Source organism: Abrus precatorius, unplaced genomic scaffold, assembly GCF_003935025.1.
Source record: "Abrus precatorius isolate BTA unplaced genomic scaffold, Abrus_2018 Scaffold5, whole genome shotgun sequence".
In the NCBI taxonomy this organism is placed as follows: Eukaryota; Viridiplantae; Streptophyta; class Magnoliopsida; order Fabales; family Fabaceae; genus Abrus; species Abrus precatorius.
Window position 1 is genome coordinate 7,432,517 of NW_020874395.1, and position 18,036 is coordinate 7,450,552.

An 18,036-nucleotide genomic window follows, 5' to 3' on the forward strand; every position below is an offset into this window, starting at 1 on the left:
GGGATTTGGATCCCCCCATGTTCGATTTCGAACATGACGGTTATGTTCGCATGTTTTTTAACTTTCACTTAAGTGAGTAAATTTCGCTTAAGCGAAAGTTAAAAAACATGCGAACATGATCGTCATGTTCAAAATCAAACATGAAAGGATCCTAGCGCCCAAATTGTGATGCGTTTGAGAGTGACCGTGAAAATATACCAAGAAGTGAAAAATGAAGATAAGATAAGGAAATGCCTCGAAACAAAGAATAAGAAAGGATATTGTGGACAAAGTCAGAAATAGACAGTATATATTTTTATTAATAATAAGTATTATTTATTGAATATAATTTAAGTATTTAATATAATTATATTTAATTTTACTCAAATTCGATATTATAAGTTAAGTGGTAATAATTTCTTATAATGTTTAATTTAATATTTAATAATTTTAATATCATTAATATATAAAATATTATTTAATATTATGTATATTTGTAAAATGTTATGGATATATTTTAAAAGACAAAATTAATACGGTCAAAAAACTTAAAATTTTACATTATAATTTATAACATTTCATCGTATATATTATTTTATACTATAATAATAATTTATTGTATATAAAAAATTAATTAATAAAATAGTTATATATATCTACTCTTATGTAAAAGAATTATTCAAAATATGTGTTTTATATTAATAATTATTTATTTTTTATTTCAAATTATTTTTTTTTAATTTTTTTTTTAACTATTAGATAGAGTTTGGATACTGTTCCTAGACAATAGAGTTAAAGACACTAAAACAATGAAGGATAGAGATATTAATGTTTATGTTTATGTATTGTGTTTAGAAGTGATGATAGGATGTTATGTATTGCATCTTGTATTATGTTTGAATGTAAGAGACAAAACATATAAAGGTAGTGTATGTAATTTTGTAGAATTATCAGGAGTATTTTATATCTTTAAAAGTGTAGCCTCTATGTCCTAACGCTGAGACACGAATGTCCCTTCTTGCAGGAGATACAAGCGTGTCCTATATTTGTGTCTTTTCAGTGAGACACTAACTAAATATGACATGTATGTCTCTATTCCATTATCTCTGAACTAAACACTATTTTAATATTTATCAAATTATAAATAATTTTTAAAAACATTAACTTTTATTTATTATTAATCTTATTTGTTTGACGAGTTTACGAAGATCTATATTAAATTAGTTTTACGTGATAAAAAAAATATTTATACTTATAATTTATTAGTCATAGCTATAATATTAAAATTGTCAATAGTTAAATTTGAAATATTTGTCACTTATAATAAGTAACTTAGATAACCTTTGAAAATTTATATTTAAATTTCTTAAAAAAATTATATTTATGTTAGAATAATCTAGTATTTATATTCATAACTTTGATTATTTTTTATGTTATTATTTATTTTTTAATTTTAACTAGAAAATGTTTAATATTACATCAATATAACTAAGTATTTCTATATAATCTAAATTTATTATTTACTTGTTATAACATTAAATTTTGTAAGTTTGCTTGGTACATTAGTATTTAATATATGTATATTTCAATTATAACGAGTTTCATGATAATAAAAATATTTAGAGTTGTTTTTAAATTATAATTTTTAATTAATGGATAAACCTCAAATTAAATATCATTTTTTATTTATGGAAACAACTCCATACAATTAAATACATATACAATCTAATTAAATTATACATTTATATCATAATCAACTTGTTAAGTTTTTTTCTTCAACATATACTAGTAAATAACTTAACATTTGCATAAAGCATTATGTTTCATAACACGTTGCAAAAGTTATATATCTTTAGAACAACAAGTTTGCTTTAATAATTGTTTAGATTAGTAAAACTAAATTAGAAAATTTATATGCACTTCTAGTGATATATGAATGCTATTTTAAATCAATTAATGAACCGTTTTACACCTTTAGCTTGATAGGTTCATGAGAACTCTCAAAGAATTTTGAAAAAACTAAAAATATTTGATTGAGGGAAGGCATTGTATTATTGACTTTTTGGAAAAAGTATAAAAGATAAGATGATGATACAAACAATAGGTACATTATTTATCTCAAACCATTGTTTTTCTAATATTGTCATATCATGATATGTTGATCAACAATAAAATTAGGAAATATATGAATAATAAACAAATATTTTTATATCAACATATTTACTAATCCAAAACCAAAATACTATAATTTTCTCTCCATTCTTTAGGAATAACACACACTAGAACAAATAAAAGAACTTTGTCACTAAAATCTAACTCTTTTTGCTCCCAATATCTTTTAAACTTTCTTCTACTTTTTACTTACAAAATCCTTTTTATCAAATTTATAGCTTCCATTAATCTCTTTTCAATCTTGTAAATCTATTCATATGTTGCTTTTTGTTAATGAATCTCACTATAATTTTTATATTTCACATCCATCACATTTAAATTAGTTATTATACTCATCTCTGCAAACTATAAGCTACCAATGTGATGAGATGACCAATTTTGCCTCAAATGAGTTTTGAGGGTTTACTTGGTAATTCAACTTAAAGGACTTGACTATAAGCCAAAGTCTCAAAGTTCTTATTCTAGGAGGATGATCCCAACATGTATCTTTTATGTCTTTTATAATAACATATAATTATTGGGCATTATTGTGATCACATTATCATATCATAAATTAGGGCCAAAATGACATGAGACAACATAACTCAACCTTTAAAGAAATAGTTATATATTATGAGCTATTTATTGGCTAACATTCTAAATATTTATAAACTATTTTAATGAGTGAGTCAACTATAACCTTGAAGTTATGAGTTATTATTAGTAATATAACCTTAGAAGTCTGTGATATATATGAGACAATTGATTTTAGATTCTTGGAAGACTTGAACTCCTTGTTTCAATTGATTTTAAGATAAAGGAAGACGATGATCTCATGTTAAAGAATTTAGGCTTGATGTGAGAAACACTGTATCTTAGTATAATAGTTAGAGTTAATAAGTTAAAAGGAGTTAGATCCATTCATATATGAAGCTTTATGATAAATATTGTCACTATGATGAAACATGAAGGTGGCAAAAGTTTGCTGAAGACTAACTTTATGACTAGGCATGATTTGAAGTTATACAACGTTTTGTTTCATTGCAAGAGTGTTATATACCATAGATATAGCATATAACAAACAACCTTCGAACTTAAAATTCACTTACTAATTTTATAAGTTTTTATTAAGCAATTGTTTTATAAAATATAAATTCATATTCACTTTGGTAAGAAAGGAGTTCAACGTTTCCACTGTTTGGCTCCTTCGATAACTGTTATTACAAGTTTATCTTTTAAAGACTTATCTATTGGAGAATTTGGAGAACTTCACATTCATTTGCAGTTTCCTTTTTCCCGTTCTTTGTATTTTTTACTGATAAATAAAATAAAATAAAATAATACCTGTTGTTTATATATATATAAGCAAGATATTTTTATACAAGTTTAAAATTTTTTATATTTAATCTGAACATTTTATTTAACTTAAATTTAATTAGTTATAATTATTATTTTATTATATTAATATAAAAGGATCTATGTATATATATAATTTTAAAATAAATGAGCTTAATTTTTATAATAATAAAAAAATAAAGTATTTTTATTTGTATAAATCAAAAATAAAAATGATAAATTTTTAATTTAAGAAAAACAAAAAAACTGGCATTATATTTTCTTTTTATTTAAATACTATATATAGTTTATTAATTTACACAAAAATAATATACTTTGTTATACTTTTATATTCTTATTAATCATTAAATAAAATTTAAATAATTATATAATCAAAGTTTTAAAAAATAAAAATATATATTAACTAAAGTTTGAGTATTAAAATATAATAAAATCTGCAACTTTTTTTTAATTAATAAAAAAAGAATGGCTCCGGGAAACACACACGAGGTATACACGGGGGTAGGAGAGAGAAAGGGATTTTTAAGTATGAAAATGTAGAGAGAGAAAGAGAGAATACATAAATAACCATAAATATATACATCATTTCAATTTTGAGCTGGAAAGGTTGCTTCTTTGTCCTCACACCCTTCCTTCCTTAAGACATTACCCAACCAAACCAAACCAAACAAAACCAAACCCACTTCGCCACCGTCACCGTTACCTTAGCAACCCACACGACACAAACACCCAAAATCTTTCAATTTTTTCTTCTTTTCCTGTTTTACCCTTTCCTTCCTCTTCTTTTTACTCTTCCTACCCTTCTTCAATGGCGTTCTCGTCTTCTTCTCCTCCATCCATGGCTGCTTCCTTTCTTCTTCTCCTTTCCGTGATTCTGCTTCAATCCGCGTCTGGCTCTTCCCTCTCGTGCCTTCCCCATCCTCCTTCGTTTCTATTCAATCTTCAATCTCAGTGCCCAATCTCGATCCCGTCGAATCCACCTCTTCAGGTACTTTCCCGTTCTTACCTGATTTCAAAATTGCGTTTGATTTTAAGTTTTGGATGTTTTGGTGGTTTTGTTTTGTGTTTTTACTTTTTATCGGATTTTATTTCAATGTCTGGGTGGGTGGATGAACAAGGGTTCTGATTTGATTATGTGAAATTGGGAATCGGGGATTTCGCATCTTGTAATGACGATTAATATGGAGAATTTCTTACCCTGGGAAATGATTTTGAAATTTCTTTATTTTGCTGGCTTGAGATAATTTCTCATAATTTCTTGGAAATGTGGTTAAATGTTTTCTTTCAACTTTTTTGTTTAATTTTTATGGCAAACAATTGAATTTAGATTACCTTGGGCCTTTAAGACTTGTATTACGACTTTAGAATAGGATAGAGATTACGATGCTTAATTTATTGGATACGTTCAACTATTGTACTCTTTGTGGTTTTGGTTGAAAGGGTCAGTTTTGTTGGATCCTAAGGCATCAAACCTGGGTTTGGCTAGTTAAAAGAAAAGAAAAGAAAAAACAAAAAAAATATGAGGATAGTTTTGTGAGCTTAAAATTGGGGATCTAATTAAAATCTTCCCTGTAAACATTTTTTAGGGTCTATACCAAGTAGAGTTGTCAATTCGGGCTACTGGACCCGAGTCAGGTCACATCGGGTAGCGGGCTAATATAGGCGGCCCACTGTATCATACTTTTTCTCTAAAAATAAAAGATAACTTTATCCAACAAAATGAAAGTAAACCCTACAAAATAAACATTTTAACTAGTCTCTTATTTGAACTTTCATGAGAAGGTTTTGTATCTTCAATTGCAATGGCTTCCCTCGTCATCCTCTTCATCATAATTTAGAATCAAATATGAATTATATTGATAGATTTTATTATAAAATAAATTAATAATTTTAATTTTATAAATGACGATGTTAGTTTAAAATACATATTATTTACAAAAATATGTAATTAACTACGTGCACATGAGAGCTTGAATTGTTTCATCTCCCAATCAATTTTTATACTTGTTTAAAATTTGAAAGCCAATGCTAAAAGCAAATTCTGATGCCACATTAGTTATTGGAATACTCAATACATCACAAACATTTACAATTCTGTTCCTTTTAAAAAATCATAATATAGAAGCAATCTGACGGAAGAAGCCTTCGCTCTTCTAAATAAATATCAAGTTCTAACTTCCTGTTATTAATAGTTCTTGCACTTTCAAATTCTTCAATTTTTTTAAAAAATAAATAAAAAAATAAAATACCAATATTTATGTATATATATGAGAAAATTATTATTATTATTATTTTTAATTCTAAAATTAATTTACTTTATATAAATAATTCATATGTATATAACACAACATCAAGAATAATAATAATAAAAAAATATTTTAAAATTAATAGCGCAACAACAATATGCAAGTGCTCAGAGAAAGGATGGAGAAAATACAGGTGAGTTGATGTAGAAGTCTTGAAAAAGTTATAAAATTAGAATTTTGATATAGTGAAGAATGTACAAAAATAGGATAACATTAAAAACTAAAGAAAATCCCTATTGGAATTCGGAGTAATTAGTCACGGCCCATAATCATATTCACTTTAAAAAAATAATGCTGGCTGCAAACGACTTTTGGCCTAATCCTTCCTAAGCTTGCATGGGTTCGGGCTAAAAAGGCCTGGATTATTCGGACCTTCAATTTTAAAGTACAAACCCTCTTTTTTTGCAGGTATTTTTGGGCAAACCTATCAGGTAGGCCCATTTTGCTGGCTCTAGTCCTAAGCATCTAGATAAGTATATAGTTTGTATTAATTGTAGCTGAATGAGAAGTAGTTGACTTCATTATTTTTACTGGGTAGCATGGTATCATTGGTGTACCAATAAAATAGGTCCATTTGGGGTCCTCTAATAACCTCTAGTGAGTTATCCACTTTCCGTACAAGTAATAGTTGTATATGAATTATTGCTTTGATTCATGAGGAGATTGCATAAATTTCTTACTTTAAACTTTTAACATATTTTTTTACAGATGAACTTGGTAATATAATGCTGTTAATTTTTGTGATGGTCTCTAGCATCTCCTGAACCACTTGACATGACCACTATCATTATATTGTCTTCTTGGAAAAACAAAAAATTCCTATGGTATCTTTTGAATGATTATATTTTCCTCAGGAAAATAGATGACATTTTGATTCTATCAATGGGGTCATTCGCATTGTAGCTTTAATCCAAATCCTGAATAATGTCATTATTTTATTTCTCCTTGTTTCTTAAACCATTGGTCTCATAACCCATGGACAAAATCAAAATGTTGTTTAAAGATGGATAGACTCTGATATCATGTTAAAAAATTTGGGCTTAACTCACTTCCCAAAGCTAGTTGATAGGAGGAGGACTGCCTTAGCCCTTATAAGAAGTATTATGGTTCTATTCTTAACCAATATGGGACATCTTAATAATACCATAAGCACTTAAATAATTTCTTCGATCGGATGTAATTTGCATTTGCTGAACCTCTACATGACCCATAGCTAAACCCTTGGAATGTGATCAGCATGTAATTAAGATCTAGTGCAAAATTAATTTCTAACACATACTATGTTCATTGCTTAAAGTTAGTCAAGTTTGCTGAAACCTCAAAGTAACAAAATAAGATTAGTCTATTAGAAGTTTTCATATTATATGCATTTTCTTTTAGTTAATACTGTTTATTCTCATGGGCTGGATTGCTTCTGCTGATCCTTAATCACTGTAGACAATAATTTTCAACTTTTCTTTCTTTATAACTAGATTGTAGCTCGTTGGTTGGACATCCATTTTTCTTCTAGAATGTGAGATCCACACTGCATTGATGTTTATATTTTGATCAAACATTACCAAACTGTCACTATTGATTTTGAAACTAAGTGCTGTGTGGCTTTTGCGAACTTTGGTATTTGGATTTAATACTGATCAGTGATGACTGGCTGGAATTGATTAGTGTTACATGTGTTGCTATTTTGGTTAATGCTTAAGAAGCACAGGTACTTGTGAGGAAAATTTTTTAGTCCTACTACTGTGTTTGATCCTTTTCCTCGATCATCTTTTGATGAAATGACAAATCTAAGAGAAAACTTCCAGTAGAGTAAACTGGCTTGATCTGATGGATAAAATAGACTTCTTTTATCTTCCATTCATAGACTACTACTGATTCCTTTCCTTTTTCTCTCTGATTTCTCTTGCTCTACCCCTAAAAGACTCCCATACACAAACCAAACAATTTGCATTTCTTTTACTCTAACCTCTCATTCTTCATTTCTCTGGTCACCACACCCAAAATACACTTCAATCATCTAGTCAGTGTGCAGCAGTTCACTAAAATTGTATGTTCTTCTAAACTTGTCATTAACCAAGAGAAGACCCACATAAAATTTCACTGTCCCGGAATAACAACTAGAAACATACTTGTGCATGCATTGGTACTTGAAAATTTTTGTAAGAAAAATAATTTTTAATATTATTTTATAATTAATAACCCAACTTATTAGCATGTAAATTGAATGTCCATCTTATTAACAAAGAATAAGGATTTGAAGTGATGAGATTTCCATAAGACATCTTTGACTAAATGGTTGAAACTTGATTGGCTAATTTAGAAAACTGTATGAATAACCTAGCTGATATGATCTAGATTTGTCAAGATCACATATCCTTTTAGCCATATAAGAGTGCTCCCAGATTTTTCTATAGAAAAATTGTAGCAATGTTTATATGGCCATTATCCAAATATAATTTACTCAGAACAGGCTTGTGTAAAAATAATGTAACTTTTGAGTCTATTCTTGTCTTTTTGACCAATCAATGTTTATTTTAAACAATTTACCAAAAAATTGTAAAAAAACTTCCCTGTTTGTGGTTGTTTTGGCCATATGTACAGCAAGTTTCATCCGTGTCATGGGCGAAACAATATAATAATATTAAAAAAAGAAAACTAGTTTTGTATTTGTAACTGATGTAAATTTCTCATGCTAACACATGGTGTGTGTGTGTGTGTGTGTACAGAGTTTTTGTCCAAGCAATGGACAAAACTTGCCATACAAAAACAGACTACCAGCCACCTAGTTGGTGGAAAGTTTTCAGGAAGTATAGTCTAACTACTGGGCAAAACTAAAGAAAACAAAAGAAAAATAGAGTATTTGTACCATGGGAAAAACTCTTTTTTCTGAAAGTAAAGCGTTGAAAAACTAGCTCTGGTACTACCAAATGTTGCAATGGATATGTTCTTCACTTCTTGTAAGTCATAACCAGCACAAACATAATATTTCATAAATAATCTTACTGCAGAATTATTCTCAATTGTCGGTCCTTCCATTGGGCCAGCATACTGATTGAACATTTTTTTCAAGTCATGTGGTGGTACCAGTGCTAGTTCCAACGCCTTTTCTTAAGGAGAGTTTTGGCTGTGGTGTGGACAAAATACTCTTTCATTTTTGCAGCAATTGGGTGACTGGTAGTCTGTTTTTCCTTTATTTTTCCCTTTGCTTGAGCAAAACTCTCTGCATATGCATCACGTGTCATGATGCTTGAGTAAGGTAGGGTAATTTGTTAAAAGTAGGTGAACAGATGGTATTAAGAAGAGAAATTGACGCAAAATTTAACATTGTTAAGCCAACTGTGAATGATAGGTTTACTTCTATGAATGAAATCAACAGAGAATTCAGTATGATGATGAAGATTACAATGAATAGTTCAACACGCAAATCCTTCCCCCAATGCACACAATGTCTCACTATGATTGGTATTATTATGTGATTAACTTAACTAAAATTCACATAAACATATAAATTTCTTGCTTGGTTTAACCATGGGTTTATTGGGTTTGGTTACATGTTTGGTCAAGATCAAATGCAAAGGAGGTTTCCATTTTATGTGCTTAGCATGAAACCACAATCGTGGGTTTGACATCACATCTTTAGTTGGTAACTACCCATGATTCTTCTTTGCAAATAATTTGGCAGGATATAAACAGGATTTTATTCTTTGTTGAAAATGGTTATAAATATTCCCCATTTTAAAACCAGTTGAATTTTGAATTAATTGAACATTTATCAAGTTTAAGAAAATGGTATCTTTATAGACTGAAGTGACCATATCAAGGCAGAGAGAGGGATATATTTGCTTTGGGTTGATGGGATGTTGGTTCATTTTGTTGGTAAAAATCAAAATTTAATTGACTTTTCTTTTCTTTCCAGGCATGCTTGACTTTTCACTCATTTTCCATTTTTTTTTAAGCCTAATGTAATTGCTTCTGGTCTTTGTAACAGAGCTTTAATTATAGATTTGAGTAAATAGTTACATAGTTCTGTGATGTACCAATTTGCATATTCTGACATGATGTATTTATTTTTTTATTTTGATTTATTCAGGTCGATGGAAATTTCATAGAAGGAGTTCTGTCTGGCAGAAAGCGGATAGAGTATATTTCTATACTCTTCTATGCTTCCTGGTGCCCATTTTCACATAAAATGCTTCCTAAATTTGAAGTTCTTAGTTCCATGTTTCCTCAAGTAGAACATTTGGTTCTTGAGCAATCATCAGCTTTGCCAAGGTTTTGAAGCTATCCCTGTTATTATTTTTAAGTTTCTGGATATTGGTGAAATTAATTTCTTTTCCTGTTTGACTGGTCTGGGGATGGCATACAAACTACAATTGTTAAATCTATTCCTGGTTCAGCAATCTAATTTCCTGTTGAGAAATTCTAGCAACACACACTGACACACCTTTTTGGGAAACTCTATTATTGGGTGAAATCCATCTGGAACCCTAATAGGGAATAGGACCCACCAAAGGAGTGAAGCCCACATCATTTAATGGAAGTTGCGTATATACTAATAATAGTTTGTTGAAAAAAGTGTATTAAAAAGAGTATGTTGCTAGGATTTCTCAATTTCCTTATGGTTAGGCTAATGCCATTAAGTAATGTTAAATTTTTTTTTTTTCCTTTTCTACTTTATATTTTATAGGCGAACAACTGAAATTATGGCATACTCAATTGACTACCTTTATAATGCATGTTGATATCTACTTTTGTTCTGCTTTGCAGCTTGTATTCAAAATATGGAATTCATAGCTTGCCTACAATATTACTGGTGAACCAGACATCAAGGTTGAGATATCATGGTCCAAACAATCTTCTCTCCCTTTCGGAATTTTTTGAGAAAAACACAGGTAATCATATCCTTATTCTTGTTTCTAAAGATGCCAATGTATTATTTAAGACAACCAATTTTTCACCCAGATAACAACTCATGTGAAACTTAAGAAACTTCATTGACTGATTTTTTTCCCTAATTGACCTCCAATGACCTGTTTGCTTCTCTCAGGGTTTGAAGTTAGTAGTAATATTGCTGTTGGTCAACTAAGCAGCTTGATGAGTGATGAAAATTCAATCTCAAACCCGTTGATGGCTTTGTCTCTGAAGGAAACAATGAACAGAGAACCCTACTTATTACTCTCTGTGTTGTTTCTATGTTTGAGATTACTTCTTTTTGTATTCCCCAAGATTTTATCACGTATCCGAGCATTCTGGGTTTCTTGCATTCCCCAGCTGAACATGCAAATATTCGGTGAGACAAGCCAAGTGATGGGACGTGTGCTTCAGGTAATTGATGTCAGGAGGATTTGGACCAAACTAAGACTATGTAAGACCAGGAATTTTCACGAGAGGGCAAGGAGTGCCCGTGTTTGGGCTTCGTCTCTGGCTTCTGTGTCTCTGGGTGAGTCATCATCAGCTAGGTCGTCAACCCAAGGTTTGAACTGACAACTTTATTATGTACTTTTGAGGGTAGTTAAGAGTTTTCTTTTTATCAGTTAATATATCCTCAAGCTGCAGTGAGTGAAGCTTGGCAGCACAGTCTTCTCTCTTGCTAATTTTGTTGTTACTTGTTAGTACTAATAGTCAAATGTTGATTTATGTCTTAATCTGGGTTTAAGGAGAAAGCGAACAGGCATGTAAATTTGAGAACTGTTTCCTTTCGTGTAAATTAGTTGTTTCTGAATGAAATCATACACACATTACTGTGATATAAGCATCCTTCCCAGCCACCCCCTCCCCACGACACACACAGGCTACAAGTAAAGCAATCTGGAGTGTAACTGATATATTACTATTTTCCAAGTCTGAAAAAATGTACACGGATTCCGCCATTATCTAGTTGTCTAAACTAAAGTACGGCTGAGTGTGACTAAGTCCATGTTTGGTTTAACGTTTGTTAATTATGGATTCAACGTTTTTATTTATAGCTTCTAAATTTGGTCCACGTTTAGTAGCAGCTTTTTAATGACAATCTAAACGCACACTAAGTAGTGAATTATTGCTTCCTATATGTTATCCTTTTTCTTCCAAAACTGAATTCACGTGTTGTCAAGCCAACTTTCAACAGTGACCTTTGTGCTTAAGCGTGCAGCTCGTTTGTTACAGAAACCGGTCTGTTGCTACGTTTCGATTTCAGGTATTGGGTGGTAGGATTGCAGGAAAAGGGTTTTGCAAGTTTTCATCATTAATTTGCCTGTTTGTTGCCCCGTTTAAAACTTTGTTCAGTGCAATTGAAACCTTTTTTTATTTTCAGATCGTAAATCATGGTAAATCCGTCCAGTGGCATATACAGACTCTTAGGTGAGGTTTACCTTCTCAGTGCCATTCATTCTTTGCGCTAAAAGGGTACTACAAACCGTTGAACAACTACATTTTACTTTTAAAATAATAAAATAAATAATTAGAAAATCATTCTTAAGCCATAATTTCTATGAGTGATCCGAATCAAAACAAGCCCCAACCGAACCCGCAAAAGAAGTCATGTAGAGCTGGATCGTGTTGGTGTTGGATGAGAAAAACAAGAACGGTCCCAAAGAGTCTGGTGCGGGTTTTAAAATCTATATTTATTAATAGGAATAGTTGTCGTTTTGTTTAATTTGATTTTTAAATACAAAGTATTTTTGACCAAAAAATTAAAATAAAAAGTAATTCAAAATGCTTATAAAAATAATGTGAAGTTTAATTTAGTTCATTTTGGATGTAATATTAAAGTTAGATAAACCAAACTGATCTTTTATGCAAATGCAGTTATTTTTATGGCTATTTGGAACTCGATGGACATTTCATTTTATATATATATATATATATATATATATTTATTTATTTATTTATTTATTTATTTATATTTTTCATGTAATATCTGAAGTTATCTGGCCTTTAGAGGTTTCATCTAGTTGCATGACTTGCAAGAATTATTACGATAAACTTAGCTTCTTGGTTCCCATATAGAATGGGTGAGCTTATGATTAACAATTTTTTAGTGGATTAAGTTTTACAAATCTTGGTGAAGAGATATTAGGAAAACATAATCATTTTATCATTAGAAATTCTGCAAAATGCTACTTGTTAGGCCATTTGACAATATGTTGCGACTTTCAAGTTGCCACCCTTTTGTAATGTTTTTAAAATTGGATTGGTGAGGCATTTAAGTATAAAAGTTCTAATGCTTTTGACGAAATAGATTAATATTTTTTCACGTATAATATAAGAAGTTTTAATTGGTGATACTAATTAATAAGATAATTATAAATATTGTTGAGAAAATAAATTTAAAAAATATTTTTATTATATATCCCATTCACCGTCATACAAGTTTATAGATGTCTTTATAAGTACAACAATATCTAGACATGAAATAGACAAATTCATGCTTAAACATTCATATTTAACTATATCTCATTGTTCAAGTGTTGAGTTACTTCTTTAATGGAAGCAATATCAGCTCCTTCTTTCAATAGACTAGCAACTTCTTCAAATGCAGCAGCATTTTCAATAGCATAACAAATTAAGTTGACGATGACATCAAGATTGTTGTCAAGATAAGGGTAGTTTGACTTCAACAACATGGATAACTTGCTTGTAGTGATTGGCATATGCTTAGCTGAAAATAAAATAAAATAAAATAAACATATTATATAATTAAATTGTTAATATTTAAACAAAAGTTTCTAACTATTGAAAAAAAATATTATTTACCAATTTTAAGAACAAGTTTATTTGGTAGTATATATCCCGTACTCTCATCTTTTAGACGTGCAATAAAGTCACGCCATTCAAATAGAGCCTGAAAGCAATGTAAATAGAACATGAATTATAATAGATCTTGAGAATTGAGAATAGAAAAATTCAAATCGAACGCAGTATAAATATGTAATATGTCAATATGATCTTTTAGTTCTATAAACAATAAATTAAAGAGTCACTTACCGACACAATGGCAAGTTGTTTAGCATTAAAATTAGCCTCTTGCAACCTGTTGCAAAATAGTAATTGAATTTTATTCTACTTTATTTCAAAGATATTATAAGCAAAATAAAATTTACATCATATTTCTCGTATAAAAGAGACAACAAATCAATAAATAAATAAAACAAGAAATAAAAAAAGGTTTAGAAAACTTGCTATTTGTATAAAATACTAAATTAATAAAAAGAATAACACTTGAAAATGTAACATACCCATAAAGATGAAGGTAAGAATTCTCTGTTAGAACTTCTTTCTCGTATAGATGCATGCAAACGTCATAACTTTGCTTGTAGACCTGATAGTTAAGAGAAATTTCGATCATATAATAAAAAAAAAAATTTATTGAATCAATCGTTAATCATGTTATATGCTAATTAATTAGATTGAATAAATACTTAATATGAATAGGGGAAAAGGTCAAACTTGTCTAATCTTGCAAGAATACAAGAATAGAAGTTTAAACAATTAAAATAATTAATATGTATGAAAATAAAATTACCTCCATTAAAGGTGTATCAATGCTTTCAGGCTCTTTAGGCAAGGCAAATAACTCAATTCTCATTAAATCATATATGTATAGCAAATAATGTGTATCTTCTCTGGCATATCTGTTATTAGAAAAGTAATTAAATAGATTGAAGTAATTAGTATGGTTATGACAAAATATTTGGAAGGAAAAATTTAAACCAAACTCAGATAATAAAACAAAACAAATATATAATAATAGTAAAATATGAGCTAAAACAAAGAAAGAATTTAGGAGAGAGCAAATTTGATAAGTTCATGTTACATTTATACCTTAACATCTCATCAGGAATCGGACGTAATCTCCAATCTGCCGTTTGATATCTGTAAGAATTTTAATCATGAAACATTCATAATTTAAGTATTTTTTTTTTAAAAAAAAATCATGCTGGAAAGAACAATAAAAGATTAGACTATGATAGGATAGGCTGGATCCAAAAATTTAAGGAGCAAAAATTTGAAAGCAACATACTCTTTGTTTGCAGTGACTTCGCAATAATGACTTAGAAGATACTCCAAACTCTTTCTTTCCAATTTTAAGATCTTTGAAGCCTAATTAATGCAATAAAATTTATTAGTCTAGATTATAAAAAATAAGAGAATTATAGTAACAATTTTTATCATAGTTTTTCATGTTACCAAATAAACTAATACAATATTGTTATCTTATAGGTAATAAAAGAAATAATCTTAATATTGAAAAGTTAAAAACTTTAAAACAAACCTGATGAGTGTCAAACAAATTACAAATGTAAATGCTAAAGTCTCTTTGAAGCCACTCAACGTCACGATTCGCACCATGCATAACCTAATTGATGATCAATAGGGTCAATTAAACGAAACAAATATGTCAAATTAAATGCAAAGTCAATTATATGAAACTAACCTTCTTTATTGTGGGATCCTTAAAAACATCTCTCAAATAAGCTCCAATATAAATGCGAAGTTTGAAAGTATCAACAATAAAATCTTCTGTCCTTGTTGATATTTGCATTAGACAAGTCAAACCTTGGTAAGACCGGTATTGATTATGTTCCAGATCAACCTAAATAGTGCAAAAAATACATCAGCCAAAAATTAAGTGACATAACAAGTCAAAATAAAAATTATAAATAAAACTTAAAAATTAATGTTTTATTATTACAGCAAATTCATCCACGTGGTGTAACTTAGTAGCTAATTCTTTCAAATCTTTAACCGTGTCGACAAACTTGAAAGAGGTACTTTCTATTGAAGCAGGCTTGATTGGCACAATGTCATTAAGATTTGTGTCAACAAAATTGCAAACTGAGAGGTATTCCTGAAATTATAAAGAAATTAATTAGTACTCAATAATTTATTTCTTTATGATTCTATTTGAAGGCAGGATGTTAAATCAGGCTATCGTCAGTCGAGTAAGCCCTAAAGGATATGCATAGCAAGGCTTCTGTTTTGAGGGGATGATTTTAGCACAGGAAAGAAAGTCATACGGAAGGCGCTAATGGCCCATCTTGTGTGCATCTTAGGAAGAGAAGTAGGCAAAGAAGCTCTTACAGAATAAGCTTCTCTTCTTTCATAAGCAAATGTACTTGTGACATGCTATCTTTCCCCTCTTCATTCCCAGGTACCCAAAAAATGTAATAGTAAGTTTTTATTTTATTCCTCTCATCTTTTTGAAAATTCAACATCCAGTTCTAGAGAACTGCCTACTCGACGCAGAATGTTAAACCATATTTCAACGCAGAATACTTTTACTGTGCAGAATTTTTACGTGTGAATAATTCGTAAACTAAGTTGAAATTAAAAGAAAGAAATAAAGTTACCAGTGGATGAATAAATCGCTTCTCTTGATCACTCCATTCTAACCAAACATGATCAAATTGTTGCTTCATGTTGTTAAGCCTCATTTTATATTCATGTTGAGGTTTCTGAATTGTTGAGACGTGAAAAGGTACTTTTGATTTCATCAAAGTCATTGTGACTGTAAATGGAAGAAATTGTAATTCTCGCACTGCACTTTGCTCTCAGTTCAGCTGAGTGGAAAAATTGTGTGGAATTATTCTTATGAGTCCTCTATTTATAGCTAAAATTGGAGTATAATTCAAGTACACTTTACTGGATAAGATACTTTTAACCGAATTAGATCACTTTTAAATTTTAAATTGTTAAAGAGATACTAATTAAATATAACAAATTACCTGATATAGATAAAATATTTTTGCTAATATAGATCAAATATTTTAACAGAAAGATTTTCTTCACAGCAAATAATTGGTTATGTTTGTGCATTTTGAGTGAAAGTGGAACATAAATAATATCATAGTCTAAATTATAGAGTTATTTTCTGTTTCTGTCAATATTATTCTACCGTTAAACATTGCCAATAACCAATAAATTTGAATGGCAGATGAAATTGAGAGAAAATAAAAAAAAAAGTTTTATTATTTGAATAAATAGATATAGGAGATAAAAGTAAAAATAATTCTTTCTACATGTTTGAATAAATAAAAAGGAAAGTAAAAAGATATACTGTATAAAATATATTTTTATAATAATAAAAAATTTAAATTTAAATAAAAAATAAATTTTGAATATAATACTTTCTGAAAATTTTTCGTTTTTATATTATTTTAAAAAATATATAATATTATAATAGTCTAAATCACAATAATTGTCAATTATTAATTAGTTCCAAATAGACAACAAAAGATTTGATGGAGATTTTTTTATAATAATCAGTTAGTTTATTCTGTTTCTAAGATGTTAAATTTTAAAAATTTTAAAATTTTAAAATAACAGATTTAATTTAAACAATTTGAATGTTAAAAAGGTTAAACGAAGATAATTAATAAAAGAATTAAAATTATACATAAGTTATAGTATAAGTACCAATAAGAAAAATTTTGAAATTAAATTTTGTTTATCCTTTTCCAAAATTAAATGAACCTTTACCATATTAAATAGTTTCTTTTGATTATTTTTAAAACTATATTGTGCTGGATTCATCAACTTGTTGGCTCTTGTATCAAATAAAAATTGAATTTGCTTAAGATAACCACAATGAGAAGCTTAGGCAATTTATTATAGATTTGGATTGTGTAAATATTGTCCATCTCTCCATACATCTTGAGGACTTAGTATTATTGGTTTGAGGATAACAGCTTGGCCAACACGTGTAAGAATACTTGCTGTAAATTTCAACCCGTGAGCCAGAACTGAAAAGGTACATTTCATCAAATCCATTTCTTCCAATTGACACTGAATTTCTTCTACCCTGAGAAAATCATGTCAAGAATTTCAAATAAAATATAATATAGTTTACCTATTCAATGGAACTAAAGTAAAATGAATTTAATTTCTCTATGTGAGGAGTGTGTAAGATCTTGTATGCATGTCAAGTATCATTAATTTCAAGTATTCATGTCAAGTAAAATGAATTTAATTGTTTATCAATTCTACCTCATCAAATATTCTCAACTTGTCTAAGTAAAAATAGTTAGTATTACCAAATATTGCAAGGGCAACAAACCGCTGCTATACATAATAAACAGAGAAATTGTATTCCTACAATTTTCATATACAATAAAGAGCGAGCTAGGAAGAGAAGAGAGTACGTGCTAAAACAGTTGATGTAATGGAGAGAAATAGAGAGAAAAAAGAGTGTTGATGTAGGAATAATATAACTCAAATACATGAGTAACTATAGGAGCACATACGCATAACAAAAGCAGAAGACATA

General features: G+C 29.1%; 2 protein-coding genes across 3 annotated transcripts; one reads left to right on the forward strand and one right to left on the reverse strand.

Annotated features, from left to right (window-relative positions):
• The first annotated feature begins 3,971 nt into the window (after positions 1-3,971).
• On the forward strand, positions 3,972-12,117 carry LOC113867833 (5'-adenylylsulfate reductase-like 5). 2 transcript variants are annotated; one of them, XM_027503327.1, is made up of 6 exons: positions 3,972-4,474; positions 9,880-10,061; positions 10,557-10,681; positions 10,837-11,229; positions 11,920-11,964; positions 12,082-12,117. In XM_027503327.1, the coding sequence occupies exons 1-6, from the start codon at positions 4,295-4,297 to the stop codon at positions 12,096-12,098; spliced, it is 942 nt and encodes a 313-aa protein (XP_027359128.1). In that variant the 5' UTR covers positions 3,972-4,294; the 3' UTR covers positions 12,099-12,117. The 2 variants fall into 2 exon arrangements, with proteins under 2 accessions (XP_027359128.1, XP_027359129.1); XM_027503328.1 differs by lacking the exons at positions 11,920-11,964; positions 12,082-12,117 and having other exon boundaries at positions 10,837-11,695.
• A 1,099-nt stretch (positions 12,118-13,216) lies between these two features.
• On the reverse strand, positions 13,217-16,273 carry LOC113866584 (protein RRP6-like 2). The gene is made up of 11 exons (XM_027501404.1): positions 16,121-16,273; positions 15,463-15,618; positions 15,205-15,363; positions 15,043-15,126; positions 14,791-14,870; positions 14,592-14,642; positions 14,293-14,401; positions 14,006-14,088; positions 13,755-13,800; positions 13,524-13,611; positions 13,217-13,428 (listed from the first exon to the last, which is right to left on the reverse strand). Exons 1-11 carry the CDS (start codon positions 16,271-16,273, stop codon positions 13,217-13,219), a joined length of 1,221 nt encoding a protein of 406 aa, XP_027357205.1.
• Between the last annotated feature and the right edge of the window lie 1,763 nt (positions 16,274-18,036).

What these genes read in the sequence shown, in the direction of transcription:
- LOC113867833 (XM_027503327.1), top strand. Translation starts at nt 4,295, where the DNA reads ATGGCGTTCTCGTCTTCTTCTCCTCCATCCATGGCTGCTTCCTTTCTT. An exon ending in CAATCATCAGCTTTGCCAAG is followed by an intron (nt 10,062 to 10,556) that starts GTTTTGAAGCTA and finishes TCTGCTTTGCAG; the next exon opens with CTTGTATTCAAAATATGGAA. An exon ending in ATTTTTTGAGAAAAACACAG is followed by an intron (nt 10,682 to 10,836) that starts GTAATCATATCC and finishes TGCTTCTCTCAG; the next exon opens with GGTTTGAAGTTAGTAGTAAT.
- LOC113866584 (XM_027501404.1), bottom strand. Translation starts at nt 16,273, where the DNA reads ATGACTTTGATGAAATCAAAAGTACCTTTTCACGTCTCAACAATTCAG. An exon ending in ATTTGTTTGACACTCATCAG is followed by an intron (nt 14,871 to 15,042) that starts GTTTGTTTTAAA and finishes TGCATTAATTAG; the next exon opens with GCTTCAAAGATCTTAAAATT. An exon ending in TAAACTTGTTCTTAAAATTG is followed by an intron (nt 13,429 to 13,523) that starts GTAAATAATATT and finishes TTTTATTTTCAG; the next exon opens with CTAAGCATATGCCAATCACT.